Source organism: Odocoileus virginianus, chromosome 9 (genome assembly GCF_023699985.2).
Source record: "Odocoileus virginianus isolate 20LAN1187 ecotype Illinois chromosome 9, Ovbor_1.2, whole genome shotgun sequence".
NCBI lineage: Eukaryota > Metazoa > Chordata > Mammalia > Artiodactyla > Cervidae > Odocoileus > Odocoileus virginianus.
This window is the reverse complement of record NC_069682.1, coordinates 21,668,041-21,687,164: the sequence shown is the minus strand read 5'-3', so window position 1 is coordinate 21,687,164 and position 19,124 is coordinate 21,668,041. Positions and strand designations below refer to the sequence as shown.

At 38.0% G+C, this 19,124-nt stretch overlaps 1 protein-coding gene across 6 annotated transcripts in view; it reads right to left on the bottom strand.

Moving 5' to 3' along the window:
- Window positions 1–19,124, bottom strand: part of ARMC3 (armadillo repeat containing 3) — an 86,548-nt gene that overhangs the window by 41,977 nt on the left and 25,447 nt on the right. For all 6 annotated transcript variants that reach the window (XM_020869169.2, XM_020869167.2, XM_020869168.2 and 3 more), the window contains 6 exons: window positions 17,647–17,715; window positions 17,231–17,406; window positions 15,040–15,234; window positions 12,250–12,433; window positions 4,055–4,207; window positions 3,705–3,810 (listed from right to left, as the gene is read on the bottom strand). In XM_020869169.2, the coding sequence (XP_020724828.2) occupies window positions 3,705–3,810; window positions 4,055–4,207; window positions 12,250–12,433; window positions 15,040–15,234; window positions 17,231–17,406; window positions 17,647–17,715 (883 nt within the window). The remainder of the gene's footprint in view (window positions 1–3,704; window positions 3,811–4,054; window positions 4,208–12,249; window positions 12,434–15,039; window positions 15,235–17,230; window positions 17,407–17,646; window positions 17,716–19,124) is intronic.

The following is a 19,124-nucleotide window of genomic DNA, read 5'->3' as shown; positions in this document are numbered from 1 at the left end:
GGAAGAAAGCAAGATGTGTGCAAATCTGAATTCATGTATTTTATAAAGTTTTATGCATATTATAAAAATATGTTTTTAGATTATAAAAATACTTTGACTTAAGAGCATTTGCCAATTTTTCAAGAAAAAAAAAGTCATCACAAAGTATGCTCCTCCTTCCTCCAGTTGGTTTTCTTTTTTTACTTTAGAAAATTTTGATTTACTCTCAACGTACATAAAGGAAATTATACCAGGATCATATGTTGTTATAACAAGCCAGGATCATCTAATTCATGAGGTGAGTCTCCAACTCCAGAAGGTGCCCTGAGTTTAAGAATCAGAAATCCATTTTAGGCACCTTGAGATATGAGTGTAGGGGAAGGGGTTATATTTTAATAACAAAACTGGAATTCTCAGCCCTTCACTGCATTTTTTTTAAAAAAATTAGGCTACCAAATATCAAGTATCCCAACAGTTACTAAACATACCTGGAAGACATCAGCTCTGGGTTTTTGCTTTCTTCTCTTACTATTAATACTTAGATGTGGTGGAAAAGCAACTTTCTAACTATTTCAATTCCAGTTACCCAGCAGCAGAGCCAGGGACTCAGGCTTCGATCCTACGGTACATTGCTAGGAAAGGGGATGAAATGGACTGTTTCCAAAAACTGATACTGGAAACACTCACCTATGCCGAGTTTGATATAATTTTTTAAAGGTCATTTGAGTAGGTACTACAAATAACCAATCATTGTTGTGGTCTCTTCTGTTGTAGTTAGCTTAGGAGACCCTAGGAGACTGACTGGAAGGATTGACAATGGGGCTTGCTTGTTTTCATTCCCTTTGATTGACGACAGAATCTTTTTCAACCCCAGTTCTTAGAGTTTGGCACAAACAGGTTAAATCTGACTCTGTATTTTTCTCAAAACCATTAATTTTCAGTATCTTTTAGCTCAAAAAGTCCAAAGTAAAAGCTACACAGACCTCAAAAAACCCATAAAACCACTTTCAATCAGGTCCCATTTCCCTTAGCTGATATAAGTTGGAAAAAGAAATCAGAATATACAGTACATGATAGGTTAAAGAAATAACAGCAATTAAAATTGATAAGAAAAATTAAGTAACAAAAGTAAAGTTGATTATCGTAGAAGAAAAGTCAGGCACCATCTAGTCCTAATGACCTCTCTGTGGGCAAAATGGAACTACGTCTGCAGATAACAAAAATTTGATAAATGGAAAATTGAGAGAAAATCTGAAGGCAGCTTCTTTGAGTATTACTTATCATCCTGATTGTCTAGGATGTTATATAAAACTGTGAAACGAGGTAAGCCAGGCAATCTCACATCAAATCAAGACAGCTATACACTCTAGAGGCCTTTTAGAGTATTTTAGATAATATATAAATCTAAATGCACTGGAGATTGAAGCGTTTTAGTGTCACTGATAAGATTTTTGCACTGGTGGGACTATACTGGAAAAATCATTGAGTGTGCTGTTTTCAAATTGCTGCTTACTAGGCCCTGATATTCTAGACATGTGTGTGCTTTCATGCACAGGATGATGCATGCTGAATTCAGGAAATTATTGTGTCAAAGATTGTAGCTCTTAAAGGAACACAGTTTTGTTTTGATGCTTATGCATTTTGGCTACATATTGGGCATTGTTAGATTTTTAGTCTTTCCATCAAGATCTTATCAAATATTTGTGTGTAAATAGAGAAAAAGAAAGAAAGGGTAAGAGATAGATGAAACATATGATGGGGTGGAGGAGGATTTATTTCAAATAAGGAAGGGATGATTTTAGCAGCAATGCCAGAAAACCATAATATGTGAATATTAAAAACTGACATAATGACATGGTTAATTTTATGGGTCAACTTGACTGGGTTAAGGGGTGCCCAGATAGCTGGTGAAACATTGTTTCTGAGAGTGTCTGTGAGAATGTTTCTGGAAGAGGCCAGCATTTGAATGAATCAGTAGACTGAATAAAGATTCCTCTTTTCAATGTGGGTGGGCATCATCCAATTCATTGAGGAACTATACAGAACATAGTGGGGGCTTCCAAGGTGTCTCAGTGGTAAAGAATCTGCCTGCCTATGTAGGAGATGCAGGAGACACAGGTTTGATATCTGAGACGGGAAGATCCCCTGGAGGAGGAAATGGCAACCCATTCCATATTCTTGCCTGGGAAATCCCATGGATAGAGGAACCTGGCAGGCTACAGTCCATGGAGTCATAAAGAATTGAATCATGACTGAGTACACATTCACAGAACAGAGGAGGAGGAAGGGTGAATTTCTTGAGATGGGGCAACCATCATCTGCTTTTCTTGGACATCAGTGCTCCTGGTTCTCACATTGGGACTGACCATCACCACCATCTTTCCTGGTTCTCCAGGTCACAGATGACAGATCCTGAGACTTCTCAGTCATCATAAGCTCATGAGCCAATTCCTATAATAAATCTCATTATATACACACACACATACACACATATCTTCCATTGGTTCTGTTTCTCTAGAGAACCCTAATACTCATACCATATTTAGGGAGGGTAAATAAATGTTTTTTACTCTTCTTTATTTATTTAGATTATTCATTGAGGTTACATTGGTTTGTAACATTATACAAGTTTCATATGTACATTATATTTCTACTTCTGTATACACTATGGTGTGCTCACCACTAAAAATTTACTTTCCATCATCACTGTAAAGTTGATCCCCTTTACCTGTTTTGCAGTCCTCCTGCTCCTTTCTCTCTGGTAACTGCTGCTCTTTTTTTTTTTTTTTTTTTTTTGTATCTTCAGGTTTGTTTCTGTTTGGTTGGGCTGTTCATTAATTTTGCTGGCTAGTTTTTTATATTCCCATAAGAGTGAAATCAGATAATATGTCTTTCTCCATCTGATTTATTTCACTCAGCATGGTATCTTCAAGGCCCATCCATCTTATTGCAAATGGCATTAATCACTTTATTTTTGAAAGTTTATTTATGCATTTCCTCTACAGATGATAAGATTGCTTCTAGAAATTCTTACTGTTTTATAAGCAACCTTATCATCTGTAGAGGAAACAGCAAGCCTTTGGAGTCCAATAGATCAGACTTTAATTTCCAGCTCCTCTATTTGAATGAATATGTGTACCCAAGAAAATTAGGGAAACCTGCAGAGCCTCTGTTTCCTCAATTAGTAGATGGATTATCTCAACAATTAAAATTTTAAATGAATATAAGTTACATGCCACAGTGTTTGGAATACAGAGGACATTCCTTTTCAGCCTTTTTCCATACGTATTTACTGACAATACATTGTTTTCAATGGACTTTTAAAGTGTTTCTCGATTTTATCTACTGTTTGTCCTTTTAAAAACTGATTCTTTAAAATTTTTTTCTTGATTTACCAATATTTGTAGAATGTTGTCTTTAGCATTTCCCAGCATTATCCAGTTTTCTTTGTTCTGGAACCTTCTACAAGGCTTAGCCTCTTACCTACATCAAATGTCCCACCCATTTTCCCAACAAGCCCAGAAACCCTCAAGATTTTGTGATGTTTTTGGAAAACAGGCCTATCTGCCGACTCTTATTTTCATAAGGGTTCCTAAGGAATAACCCAACATAGAAGCATCTGAAAGGACATGTAAACTGCCTTGAAAGGCAGGAGATTACAATGAGCTCATCTTGGCCTGTTAAATATCCTGCGAGTTGTGTTGAATGAGTCTTTTGGTACTCACTTCGCATTAGCAGGATTGGAGGTGGTCAGATTTGCCAAGGCAAGGGCAGCAGCTTCCCTCACTTCTTCACTGTCACTTTTTAGCAACTGAATTAACTGAGAGATTCCTACAGAAAAAGAAAAGTAAAATGTGACTGTACAGATATCCATATGAACTAGAATATGGCATCCTAAACATGTTCAATGGAGAAGGAAATGGCAACCCACCCCTGTATTCTTGCCTGGGAAATCCCATGGACAGAGAGGAGCCTGGTGGGCTACCGTCCATGTGGTTGCAAAAGAGTTGGACACAACTTGGAGACTAAATAACAAAAACAGCATCTTCAAAGTGGCTTCTCCCAGTGTGCTTACCTTGATTATTGAAAAATTCTTTGGTGCCCGAATTCTCACACATTGCTGAAATAGCTTGGGAAGCGGCAATTTTAGTTCCATCGTTTTCAGAACCCAAAAGGTTTACAAGACATTTTTCGACTTCCAGTTCGTGAAAAAGTTTTCTATTTTCAGCTTTCATAAACCAAGAGGGGTAAAAAATATCAGAATTTTGTTACAAAAACTGGGCAAATATAAAGACTTCTCCATCCAAAAATGATGGGAATTCAAACTATTTGTTAGCTTTAATCATAGTCTAAGCTAAACAAAATATATACTTATTTAATCTTTAGAACATAGTGAATGTGCCAAATGAATTATGGGTATTGCACTTTTTTCTTATTCTTTTATATGGTATGAATACTATGGCAGAGAAAATTCTATAATAAGAAAGAGACAAGTTTCAGACTTAGTAAGAACTTACTTTCACTAGTCATGTGCTGTATTCACACACGCTGTCTTCTCACTGAGCACAAAACCTGTTTATTTTAAATACAAAGCCCAATATTTGAAGAATGCCTAAGATGTACAAACCTGTAAGCTAGATGCTCAAGAGAAGAGCAGAGAAAGTAAAAATGAGTAATAAAGTGTGATTCCAAGTCTTAAGGAATTTATAATCATCTTTTTTCTTGTTACAATACATGCTGACATAGCAAAAATGAAAATAACTGCTAAGTTGCCATAAACATAATATAAACATAGTACAATTCTGTCTGAAAACAAATAAAGTACCTACCATTATATTCACCCCACTATAAAACACTAAATTGAAAACCAAGGTATTCTTAATGTTCTTTTTGTTCCTGATGTTTTTCTGTCAATTTAGTTTGGTTTTCTAATAAGTGACAGCCTCATTACTATACAAAAGCAAATACTACATTGAATTAAATTGAATGCAGTATTTAGAGTATATAGACTATTAAACAATTTTTTGTTTTGTATTCTGTATTTAATCCTAAGTAAATTATTATTTATTAAAAGCATATACTAGGCAATATTTACATTAAATGAAACTCATTTTTAATGCTACAATAGAAAAACACAAGTTGGAAAAGAAACAGTTTACAAATAATTTCTTGCTAATTACAGTTTCTTAGAAAATTTTGTCATAAGTTTGATTCTCATTAACAGATTGCCAGGAGAAATATCACAATCTCACATATCAGATGATACAGCTCTAATGGCAGAAAGTGGAGAAGAACTAAAGAGCCTCTTGATAAGGGTGAAAGATGACAGTTGAAAAAGTTGGCTTAAAATTTAACATTCAAAAAAATAAGATCATGTCTTCCAGTCCCATCAGTTCATGGCAAATAGAAGAGGAGAAAGTGGAAACAGTGATAGATTTTATTTTCTTGGACTTCAAAACCACTGCAGATGGTGACTGTAGCTATTACAAACCTAGACAGCATATTAAAAAGAAGAGGCATCACTTGGCCAATAAAAGTCCATATAGTCAAAGCTATGGTTTTTTCAGTAGTCATTGTGAGCGTTGGACAGTTAAGAAGGCTGAGCACCAAAGAATTGATGCTTTTGAATTTTGGTGCTGGAGGAGACTCTTGAGAGTCCCTTGGACTGCAAGTCAATCCCAAAGGAATCAATCAATCAATCAAGTCAAACCAGTCAATCCTAAAGGAAATCAACCCTGAATATTCATTGGAAGGACTTATGCTAAAGCTGAAGCTCCAGTCCTTTGGCCACTTGACGTGAAGAGCCAACTCATTGGGAAAGAATCTGATGCTGAGAAAGACGGAAGGCAAAAGGAGAAGGGGGCAGCAGAGGATGAGGTGGTTAGATAGCATCACCAACTCAATGGACATGAGTTTGAACAAACTCCGGGAGATAGGGAGGAGAGGGGACCCTGGTGTGCCTGGGGTCACAAAGAGTCACACACGACTTAGCAGCTGAACAACGACGACAAGTCTTAAGTCAATGTAAATGATTAAAATAGAAGGATGTGTGATATATGCTCTTAGTATGTTAATATACAAAAAAAGAATCAGTCAGTCACTTCAGTTACTCAGTCATGTCCAACTCTTTACAACCCTGGACACCAGGCCTCCCTGTCCATCTCCAACTCCAGGAGTTTACCCAAACTCATGTCCATTGAGTCGATGATGCCATCCAACCATCTCATCCTCTGTTGTCCCCTTCTCTTCCTGCCTTCAATCTTTCCCAGCATCAGGGTCTTTTCAAATTAGTCAGTTCTTCACATCAGGTGGTCAAAGTATTGGAATTTCAGCTACAGCATCAGTCCTTCCAATGAATATTCAGGACAGATCTCCTTTAGGATGGACTGTTTGTATCTCCTTGCAGTCCAAGGGACTCCCAAGAGTCTTCTCCAACACCACAGTTCAAAAGCATCAATTCTTTGGTGCTCAGCTTTCTTTATAGTTCAACTATCACATCCATACATGACTACTGGGAAAACCATAGCCTGGACTAGATAGACCTTTGTTGACAAAGTAATGTCTCTGCTTTCTAGTATGCTGTCCAGGTTGGTCATAACTTTTCTTCCAAGGAGCAAGCGTCTTTTAATTTTATGGCTGCAATCACCGTCTGCAGTGATTTTGGAGCCCCAAAAAAGAAAGTCTGTCATTGTTTCCACTGTTTCCCCATGTTTGCCATGAAGTGATGGGACTGGATGCCATGATCTTAGTTTTCTGAATGTTGAGCTTTCAGCCAACTTTTTCACTCTCCTCTTTCACTTTCATCAAGAGGCTCTTTAGTTCTTCACTTTCTGCCATAAGGGTGGTGTCATCTGCATATCTGAGGTTATTAATATTTCTCCCGGCAATCTTGATTCCAACTTCTGCTTCTTCCAGTTCAGCGTTTCTCATGATGTACTCTCCATATAAGTTAAATAAGCAGGGTGACAATATACAGATAATATACCAAAAAAAAAAGAATATTTTGGTAGAAAAAAAATGTTGATATTAACTTAGATTACATCAACATGTGGAATTAATTACTTGTGCATATTTTAATTAACGTTTTTTCCCAGAGATATCTTCAGAAATTATAGCAACTAGGTTTCCACTTTTAGGTTAATACATGATTTGTCTTCTTTCAACAATGGTTTTTTAAAATCGCCCTTTTTCACAGAAGCAGTGTCATGGTCAAATGTCACTATCTTTGCAGATACTCTTTTGGTCTTTGTTCATCTGATACACAGATATATGTCGAGCAATCTGGCCATCACTGGCACAAGGGAAGTCACTAACACTTCTGTTCATTTGTCTTAAACCAATCATGAACCATGTCTTGTAATCCTATCATTTTAATCCTTTGCTCCTTTTATTTAAAATTGGAATTCAGTCAGGCCATAACTGTTTCATTAAAAAACTGTGATTAACACTTAAATCTCAAGTATGTGGCCCTTAAAATGTTTTAAAATATATGTAGTCCTTATTAGTTTTTCCTGAATAACCAAGATCTCAAACTTTTCCAGAATCTCTAACTTAAAATGTCAGATGTATAATTAAGACTTCCATTATGGTACTAAATCAACTTTGCTGAACAGAACCTCTGAGTGGACTCCATCAGGAAAACTGACCAAAAGAATTAATTTGAAAAGACTAACTTTGGAGTATGTGGTTGTTGCAATAAAAAAAAAAAAACCACAACAACAGTGTATATGCAATTATAGGAACAATTTTTAAAAAATAATTTAAATACTGTGGGCAATTAGTTTCTCAACCCTGCTGGGAGTGTTCTCAAAATCCAGCTGTGCTCACCAAACCTCAAAAGTGCTAACTGCAGTGTGGCTATAATAGATTTAAAAGATGAATTAAAATATTAACCAACTACCTTCTTTGAATTGCTACACTGAGAAGTATTTACATTTTAATTACACTGATAATAAAGATGGCAAGGTAATTATATTACTAATAGAACAATGTCCTTTAAAAATAATGTTTGTTCAGTATCACTAAAATAAAAATCATGAGGTTTTGTATCTGAAGATAAATCTGTATGTAATGATGCTTTTCTTACCCATTCTCAGAAGTTGCTAGTGGGCCACCTGTGCTCTTGCTGAGATGTTAATGCCAGTTCATAAACCTCATGGCAACATGGTAATTAACGCCTTCCTCCTCCTGGTGCCAGGTCAAAGGCATGCTGATTTAGGGGTGCATGTTAAAACTTTACTCAGCAAACAAAACTTAAAGAGTGTGTATTATGTGTTTTTGTTTGAACTGTGTTTTTGACATCCAGTGATGATTCTAATCCTAACCCTAGTCTATAAAAATTGTTTGATGATGATGGAAAGTAAAAAAGAATGTTATAAATGAATACTGATCATTACATTGTTCTTAAAAACAGTATAAGGAGCAAAATTTGTAAAAACCTACTTATGAATGGAGTTAAGAAAATATAAACTGGACTACATCAAAATTTAAAACTTCTATGCATACAATTAATAGAGGTAAAAGGCAACCCACAGAATGGGAGAAAATATTTGCAAGTCATATTTCTGATAAGGAGTTAATATCTAGAAGCATATAAAAAACTCCTACAATTCAATAACAAAAAATTTTAAACACATTTAAAAATGGGCAAAGGATTTGAATCGACGTCTCCAAGATGTTTTAAGTGGCCGTTAAGCACATGAAAAAGATGCTCAAAATCATTAATTATCAAGGAAATGCAAATCAAGACAGAGAGCTACTACTTCACACCTGTTAACATTAGTATATACATTTCTAAAGACAGAAAATACCAAGTATTGGTGAGAATGTGAAGAAATTGGAAACTTTGTGCCCCATTGACAAGACTGTAAAATGGTGTAGCTGCTATAGAAAACAGTATGGCAGTTCCACAAAATAATAAACATAGAATTACCATATGATTCAGCAATTCCACTTCTGGGGTATATACCCCAAAGAATCGAAAGTGGGAACTCAGAGAGGTATTTGTGCATCTATGTTCATAGCAGCATTATTCAGTGCACCCAAAAGGTGGAACCAATCCAGTGTCGATTAGTGGATGAATGGATCAACAAATGTGGTATAAGCATACAATGGCATATTTTTCAGAGTTAAAAAGGGAAGGACATCCTGACACATGCTGCAACATGAATGAACCTTTGTTAGAGGAAACGCTGACTGAAAGCGCCCACACTGCAGGCACCATAGTAACCGCTTCCATGAGTTATTTTACAACAGGAGGTTCTCATAAGGAACATGGAACAAGCTACCACCAATTGGAAGAATTTGGGAAATGTCAAAAGGAGACACCACATGTCCTACTAACCTCCCAGAATCCTTCTTGCTGGCATCCATCTTGACTGAGCAATGTGTAAGCCACCAGGAAGGACCCAAGTCAGAATGATTGGCCAGAGACAACCCAGAAACTAATCCCATCACCATAAAACCCGAGCTATGTGGCAGAACAGTTCTCTTGGGGTCCCTTACCCTGTTGCTCTCCACTGGGGTGCCCCTTCCCAATAAAGTCTCTTGCTTTGTCAGCATGCATGTTTCCTTGGATACTCCAATTCCAGGTATTAGACAAGAGCCCATTCTTGGGCCCTGGAAGGGTTCCCCCCTTCTGCAACACCTTGAGGACATTATGCTGAGTAAAATAAGCTGGTCATAAAAGGACAAATATTGTATGATTCCACTTACAGAAAGTACTTACAGTCATAACTCACAGAGACAGAAAGAATGATGGATTCCAGGGATGACAGGGAGGGAGAAGTGGGGGGCAGTTATTGATTCATGGGTACAGAGGGTCAGTCCTGTGAGATGAAGAGCCCCTGTGGTTGGATGGTAGCACAACAGTGTGGAGGAATTTAATATCATTGGCCTGTACTCTTAAAACTAGAGGTAAAGAACCCGCCTACCCATGCAGGAGATAAAAGAGATGCAGGTTTGATCCCTGGGTTGGGAAGATCCCCTGGAGGAGGACATGGCAACCCACTCCAGTATTCTTGCCTGGAGAACCCCATGGACAGAGGAGCCTGGCAGGCTACAGTCCATAGGGTCAAAAAGAGTCAGACACTATTGAAGCAACTTAGCATGCATGTACACTTAAAAGTGGTGAAGATGGAGAAATTTATACTACATGTATTTCAGTTTTTCAAAAAGGAAATGCTTTCCTCTCCTTTTCTTCAAACCTGCTCTTCTTCTCCAGTTCCCCATTTCTGTGAGTGGCATCATTCCATGTCCAGCTGTCCAAGCCAGAAACCTGGCCTTGTCCTTGGCACCACTTTCCTTTCCCCCCACCCCACACAGTCATTTCAACAAACCCGTACGGACACTCCCAGGGTGTCGTGGGATCTCACGGCAAATGCCTCCAAGTCCATCTTGACCCCCATGGCTCTATTTCAGGAGCCCTTCTCCTCTCACCTAGGTCACCGCAGCAGTGCCCTTTCCCGATCTTTCCGTGAATGGTCGCACACACATCTAATTTCTTCTTCACTTTGTAGCAAGAGTGCTCATTCTTTAAAAAGTGAAAAACTGCAGTGTTTCCTCCCCTCTCTAAGTCATTTGGGTGGCACTTCGTTGCTATGAAAAAAAAGTCCAAAGCCCTTCAACTTGGTTCGGGATGCCCATTAGCATTTGATGCCTCATTACGACTCCAGCCTTATCTCTCAGTTTCCTGCTGCATTCTATTCACTGGCCATTCTGAAAACTTCCAGTTCTGAAACTTACCACATTCTGTCCCTCCCTGACCTTTACACACTGTTCCTTCTCCTCAGAGCACTGCCGAGCCTCCCCAACCCCACCAGGACCTTCTTTGCACAGCCAGTTCCCATCGTCCACTCCACATCCTACCTAGCCAAATCACCTCTTCCAAGAAGGCTTGTCTGATCCGAGTCTGTGTTAGGTGACCCTCCTAGGGGATCTTCTTTGCCCGCCATCAAGCACATTTAACACAGCATTATGACTGTCTGCTTACTTGCCTGCCTTGGATTTGTTGGCACAAACTGGGGGCTTAATGAATCATTAATAAACAAATTTATCAACAGCTGCAGAGAGGCTGTAGCTCACTCACAGACACATCCCTAGGTCACTGCAGTGCCAGGAGTGTTAATTCGTAGTAGAACTCAAACATAAGAGCTCTCCATCCAGTGCTGTTGTCACAACTGTATCACATGAAGGGTAATAAACCCACTAAACTCACTATCACAAGAGAGACTGCAACCCAAAGAGACCTTATATAAAAATTGTAGATTTGACATTGCCCGTGTCTTTCCACTGCCCTCTCGTCTGGTCTCAAGTAATTAAGAAGGCCTGGGGTAGACACAGAACAGAACTGACCAGATATGACAGGGCCCAAGTTCCTTTTGGGAGAATTCTGAACTAAGCAATTTTGCCAGCATTAATTTTATGGTCTGTCTTTAGAGTAGGCCTTTATGATACAACTCATGAGGTCACTCTCTCTATTGACTTTGTACTGAGCAGTGAACTTCAGCATACTGCATTAAAACTGGGCTTTGAAGAAATCCAGTATGGGTGGAAAAGGAAATGTTCTTCATAATACACACATGGACATATATACAGATGTGAGTATATATGTTTAGAATATAAATCACTTAAACCAGTCAAAGCTGTCATCATTTATAAGAGGAGTGATGTGGAAGGGGAAAATAAAATCACATCCTTTATTAAATAAAATATGCCAAATATACATAAATTGAAACTATAATTTCATCTTCAGTGCTCATGATGTAATTAATCTCTCATATTTTACAGGTTTATGTCAACATAGCTTGCCAGTGAAATGAAAAGTGTATTTTGTATATAGTATGAGCATATTATTTTTCATAGCTATATTACATGGCACAGCCAGACTCCAGCTGCAACTCAAAATTACTGTATAGATATCATTCCAAATGTGGATTTATTGAAATGACATTTTCAGGATCACAAACAGTGCATGCATTCTGTAAAATTTCAAAATCAGGAGAAATCAAGGCTTAAAACTTAATTTAGGAAAGAGCTATTTTTTTTAAAGGTATAATTAAATCACATTGAGTTTATTATATCCTTGGTGAAGCAACCTCTATCTTCACTTTATGGGCATTGTGATGAATTTCAGCCTTCAATATTAAGTATAGCACTATCCTCAAATGCCCATTTAAAAGCAGACAAATGCTCTAGCATTTTTTAGTACTAATCGGAATCAAGAATACAGGAGGAAATAGGTATGCTTAGTTTATATAAAATGAGACATACGGTCATAAGCAGCTTTAGCAATTGCTCTTGCTGCGTTCTTCTGAATTTCAGGAATTGTAGAGTTTTCTGCAAATGACAGGAGCTTCTTAAGACCCCCTGTTTGCTGAATCAGCACCATAGTATCCATGTCTTCGATGCAATTGGCCACCACGGAAAGAGCTTCTATATGAAGGTCATTCAATTCCTAATGATAAAAACAAACACAACTTTAGAAAACTGTAGTAAAAGCAATTCACACTTGCCAAATTTTACAACAAGAGGGAACTCCGATCAGTCAGAATATAATAAAATTAATTTTGTTGTGACAGAGGCCCAAGGAAACAGTTCTGTTTATTAACATAACATCACTCTCCCTAACCACTTGTCCCATCTCTTCTCATTTCCCCTACTTTAAAATATTTCATAGATAAAAAAATAATTGCTGGAAACTCCCAGTAGTGGTATCCCAGTGAAGTTGCTCAAAGAGCCTTTCATCGACAACAGCTTTATTTTTTTAGTTTTTTTTTTTAATTGGAGTGTAATTGCTTTACAATGCTGTGTTCGTTTCTGCTGTACAATGACAAGAATCAGCTATATGCACACATATATCCTGGACAGTAACTTTAAAATCTAAAAAAAAAAAATGGCTTTTGAAAAAGCAAACAGAAGCTGAAGGGAAGTATATTCCTTAAAACCTCCAGTTGGTAGAAGGAGTTATGGTGAGTGTGCAACTTTCTTGACTGAGGAACCTCCAGAGTCCCCACAGCAGTGGGAAACTGCAGCCTTATATGTGAACAGTTAGAAATGCACGACAGAAATCCTTAAAGGGAGAGAAACACAGCACGGTGCTCCACCACCATGGTATTCTGTGCAGCACTGCTGCTGATCAGGGAGCTCACTTCACAGCAAGAGAAGTGGAGCAGCGCGCACACGGGCACAGAAGTCACTGGCCTTCCCAGGGCCCCACCATCCTGAAGTAGCTGGCTTGGTACGGGGGCCTCTGGAAGACTCCGCTGCAACAGGGCTGTGTGTGCTTTGAACCAGCATCCAGTATACGGTGCTGTTGCTCCCACGGCCACAGTTCATGGGCCCAGGAACCAAGGAGTGGACATATAGTGGCCCCACTCACTGTTACCCATAGTGATTCAGTAGCAAAATTTCTGTTTCCTGTACCCACAAACATAGGCTCTGCTGATCTAGAAATCTTAGATCCAAAGTGATGGATGCTTCCACCCAGAGACACAGCAATGAGTCCAGTCCACTGAAATGAAATGAAATGACAGCCACCTGGTCTCTTTGGGGGCCTCATGCCTCTGAATCAATAGGTGAAGAAGAGAGTTACTGTGTGGGTTGGGATGACTGATCTAACAATCCAAGGGAAATTGGACTGCTACTCCACAATAGGGGTGAGGAAGAGTATGCCTGTAATACAGGGAGTCCCTTATATCATCTCTTTGCTAATACTATACCCTGTGATTAAGGTTGATGGAAAACTATAATGACCCAATGCAGGCACAACTACAAATGGTCCAGACTCTTCAGGAATAAAGGTTTGGGTCACCACATCAGGTAAAGAATCAAGATGAGCTGGGGTACTTGCTGAGGGCAAAGGGAATATGGAATGGGTATTGAAAGAAGGTAGTTGTTATTTATACCAGCCACAACCATGTGATCAGTTACAGAAACGAGAACTGTAATTGTCATGAGTATTTCCTTATTCTGTTATGAATGTGTATGTGTGTATGAAATATCTTTTTCTTCTCTCTCTTATCCCCTCAGGTAACATGAGATGTACTGACTTTATAATATAGTATTTTTAAGGTATTTTATTTTTAAAAATATTTATTTCTTTAGTTGGCGGTGCCGGGTCTGAGTGGAGGCACTCGGGATCTTTGTTGCAGCATGTGAGACCTTTATTTGCGGCATGTGAGATCTAGTTCCTTGATCAGGGATCGAACCTGGGGTCCCTGCTGTGGGAGTGTGGGGTCTTAGCCACTGAACCAAAAGGGAAGTCCCTGTAATACAGTATTTAAGTAGGGGTAGTTTTGTATCTTAGTATTTAAATTATGGGATGTGAAGGAGAAGAGTAAACATCACCCAAGGACTTTATACCTTCTCCTCTGGGGAAGGGGACGGTGTGTTTTTGGTTGTACACAGGACAGTTGTATCATGTTAAGTGGAAGCATGATCTTTTATTGTTCTTATTTGGAGATTAATGATTTAGGAGCTCTGTATGGATGCCAAATTGACTAGCAATGGATTTGTGAAAACAAATTGTTTGTAAAACAAATGATTTGTGAAAACAAATTGTTTGTAATACAAACAATTTTTTGTTTTAGCTTAGCTAGGACACAATATCCAGATATTTAGTCAAATGTTATTCTAGGTGTTTCCATGAATGTATTTTTTAGATAAGATTAATATTTAAATCAGTAAACTCACTAAAGCAGATTACTCTCCATCATATGTGGAAAATGACTCTTCTTGTCTTACCCTAGAGAAAACTAGAGCAGACAAAGGGTAGAAGACCAACTGCAGGTGTTTCAAGATAATACCATAAACAAAAATTTAAAAATCTTAAATCTTCTAAATCAGAAGATAAAAAAAAATATTTTAGAATGGCCACTAGCCTTAGTCTGATTTAATTATGCTGGTAAATATGTAGCAATAAGCAGATTAGACCATTATACTTAATATCATGCTTAAATATAATAAAATTTCAATTTAAAAAATATTCCATAATATGCATTTATAACAACACTTAGGAGAGACACATCTTCTCATAGAGCGTTCAATAAAGGTTACAGGTACCTTAGTTTCTAGGATCTTAATAAGCTGATCCACTCCTTGATTTTCTCTTAGCATGGCCCGGGACTCCTTATCATTTGTAATAACACCTAAGGTTTTGAGAGCCAACAACTGAATAATTGGATATTCTGACTTCAAGAGATCTAATATAGGAGGGATGGCATTTAGTTCTTGAAGTGTTGCTCGGCACTGAAAATCCTGCCAGGAGAGACAAATGTTTAAATAAGTGATTTTTAAAGCAAAATATAGTCTCAAGAATAGAGACACTCTATTTTCTAACAAAGAACATAAGTTATGTTCCCATCTTTTACTTCAGATTCATTTCCAAAATAGCTCACAAACAAATATAAGCAAACCCTCAACTGACAACACCAAAATATTCATATTAGCCCTACAGACATTGTCAGTAATAGGAAATACACATGATCCATGACTTTTCAGAAGCTACTGTTTCTTTGTTTTTGTCCTTGTTCAGTTGCCGAGTTGTGTCCAATTCTTTGCACCCCCATGGACTGCAGCACCCCAGGCTCCTCTGTCCTCAACTATCTCCATTTCCAGCTTTGCTCTACTCTATCCATCCCGCAACTGACCCCTAATATTAAGCTTTCTTCAGACATAAAAATTGTTAGGTTGTTGCTTATTATGGGTTGAATAGTATCCCCTCCAAACATGTTGAAGTCCTAGCCCCCAGAACCTCAAAATGTGACCTTATTTGGAAATAGGATTGTTGCAGATATAATTAGTTAGGATAAGGTCATAGTGGAGTAGCGGGTATTTAGTGGTGTCCTTATAAGACCAGTGTCTTTATGAGAGGAGGAGAGAGAGCCAACAGAGGGAAAGATTGCAATGATGAGGCTGCAAACCAGGGACCGTCAAGGATTCAGAGCTGCTGTCAGAAGCTAGGGAGAGAAAAGGAAGGATTCCACCCAGAGTCTGGGACAGCACAGCCCTGCTGACACCTTAAAGTCAGAAATTCAGCCTCTAGAACTGGGAGGGAATAGATTCCTGGTGTTTTAAGCCAGTCTTTAGTAGTTCTTTACAGCAGTCCTAGGAAATGAATACACTGTTATTAACTAGTACTTCTGTTAGGAAGAAAAGGGGAGCTAAGTCTTAATAAGGAGATTTAGGATTAAACACACAAACACATCTGCAGGATTATTTAGGCCCGCAGGATGAAGAACAGTCACCAGAGGAGGGACACTGCTGCACCTGCTCTTCAGTAAGGGTAGAGGTAACACCAGTGGGTATCCAGCCACATGGCAAGGACACGCAGGGGCCAGGAATTCATGCTTTTGGGTGCCTTTTGTGATGAGTCCCTTTGTCATCTTTTGCTGTTAATATAAATAATAATATATTTTCTCTAGATATCTGTCTCTCAATGAACCTTCCCTCACCTTTGCTTCAATATCTCTTCTTTCGCATTCTATTAATGGCTATTTAAAATGGAGTCTTCTTATACTTGCAGTTGATCTAAGGCTTATCAAATGTGTGTCAGAATTGTTCAGAAACCTGAGCAGGAAAAGCAGCAGAGAAGGCTGTGCAAAGTGGCAGGGAGCTGACCTGCTGGTGATGTGAGGGTGTGCCTGTTGGGTTAGGGAGTGAGAGGTTGTGGGGGAGCGGCCAGAGGACGGGACAGGTGCAGGCGGCGGGGTGGGGGGTGGGGGGAAAGGAAACCAGCATGCTACAAAGGAAGGTAGCATCTTGCAAATGTGAGCAATGAGTTTTGTTCAGCAAAACTCAACTCACTAGGTTTTCATCAACAAATAAGCCTTATCCAAAATCTTAGTAAACTGCATAGGGTACAGTAGAGTACAACCCATTGGACCACCAGGATTAGATCAATAGGTAAGGCCAGGTCAAAACTAGTTCAACACTAATATTAGATTTCCTGTTTTGGAAGAAACGCATCTTACCTAGCATAAACCCACCATAGTCAGAAAGCCATTCTGTTCTTTTAAAATTAGGTTATGATTCTAAAATGCCCTTTCACGGAGGACAATTATTTTGTGGAAACTGAAAGTATCAACACTGAACTTCGTTTTATTTTATTCTCTAAATGATAACTACTAAATAGTACTGAGATGAACTGATGAATCAAAACTGGAGCCTTTTAATAAGCTTTTTCCTTTTTTAATGGGAAAATAAATTCTATAACCAATTTTTATCAAAACACATTTTTAGAAGTTAATCTCACCTGGGCCAAGTTGTAAATGCACTCGATAGAATTTTTCTTCACATCTGGGTCTGGGCTACTTAGCAGTCTGATGAGAGGCTCTAATCCACCTTGTTCAAATATTTGCACTTTGCTGGTATACTCTACAGACATGTTTGCTAGGCAAAGACTAGCAAATTCATGGATAACGACTTCTTCTGTGTATCAAAAACAAATAACACAAGTATGTAAAGGCTTATTCAACCATTATTTTAAAGCACACTTTGAAAACCAAAGCTCCACAAATCTTAACTTTGGTTGGAGCCCATCTTAGTTTGAGAGATTTTAATGATAATTCACAATTGGTGTTTCATAAACTATTTTCAATAGACACTTTAATCAGAAGTGGATAAGAAACCATTCCCCATTTTTCAAATAGATGTAGGTTGCAGAGTTACCTTCTGGAGCCAGCCGAGCAATCACAGAATTCATGACATCTAACTCTCTTAAGAGTTTTTTAACATCATCTACAAAAGAAGAAATATTGTTTATAATAATAATAATAATAATAATAGTTCTTTATGAGATAGGTTCTAATACTACCTAATTTTACAGATAAGAAAGCTGAAGCTCTAAATCACATAGCAAGTAGGTCTGTGTGACTCCAGACAGACTCTAGCCCATGTTCCTTGATTGCTCAGTTGTCCTACTTTCCAAAACACTAGGAAAGATAACCATAAATGTGCAAAAGTGCCTAGAATACCATCAGTAAAGTTGAGTTACTGTGCCCTACACTTGCTTATTATATAACAGTAATTCTTTTTTTGTTTTTTGGGGGGAAGATACTAAAAATATTTTAAAATTTAGATTTTTAATAAAACTAGTACAGAATGCCAATAAGAATTAACCTCAGCCTTTTTTCATAAGTACATCTTATATTCATTCCATTTGATTATCACAAATGCCAAAAGTGTTTAGTTATATTGACTTTTTAAAGTTCACTTTTGTCCTTTTTATAGGAGCCTAATTAAAACTAGACAATTATGCCTCTATTTCTTTCTTGCTCTCCTTAACCCCCTTTTTCTTCGAAATAGACACAGCTGTTACTTCAGTTTTGCAATTTCTCTTCTTGGTTGATTATCTCTTCTGTCAGTCAAAATTAGCACTACCAGAAGTTTGGAAAAGTTCACTTTGCAGCAGCTGAAGCATATGGTCTAGCAGATTCACCACTGGATATATATGCCTTTTCTTAGACACCTTTTCCTGTGGGACTCAGGGATATAGCTGTTTCTCAACCAGTCAAAACTTCTTTCTCTCTGTTCTGTTCAAAATGACTCAAATAAGGCTAGTGAACTTATGTACGTCAGTTCAGTACAAAAGAATAATTGAGTTTTGGGGAAGTATAGGAAAGACATTCTATGCTCTTGGATTAATTCTTAGTCATAGTTTTTTGGTTGCATAATATTCACCATCTAATTTACTGTTGATCATACATACTCTTTTACATCAACCTTTTTCCTAAGAGAGTGAGCTCTTCTGATTGCCTTAAGTAATGTAGAGTCTGGGCTTACAAGGCTACTTCTCACAAGGATCCTGATGAAAGCTCCCTCTTCAGCTGACTTAATTAAATGAATCTCGGTTGCATTAAGCTAAATACAGGGCTAAGACTTCGCCTTCCAGTGCAGTGGGGTTTGGGTTTGCTTCCTGGTTGGGCAGCTAAGGTCCCACATGCCTGCGGCCAAAAAACCAAAACGTAAAACAGAAGCAATACTGTAGCAAATTCAATAAAGACTTTAAAAATGGTCCACATTAAAAAAAAAAAAAAAAACCTTAAAAAATAAATACTAGCTGGAAGGTAAAAGAAGATAGAAGCTTCTGTTTGATAAAAAGGTTTAACAAAGTAATTTGAGTGCCTATCTTGGATGGCCCAGGCATG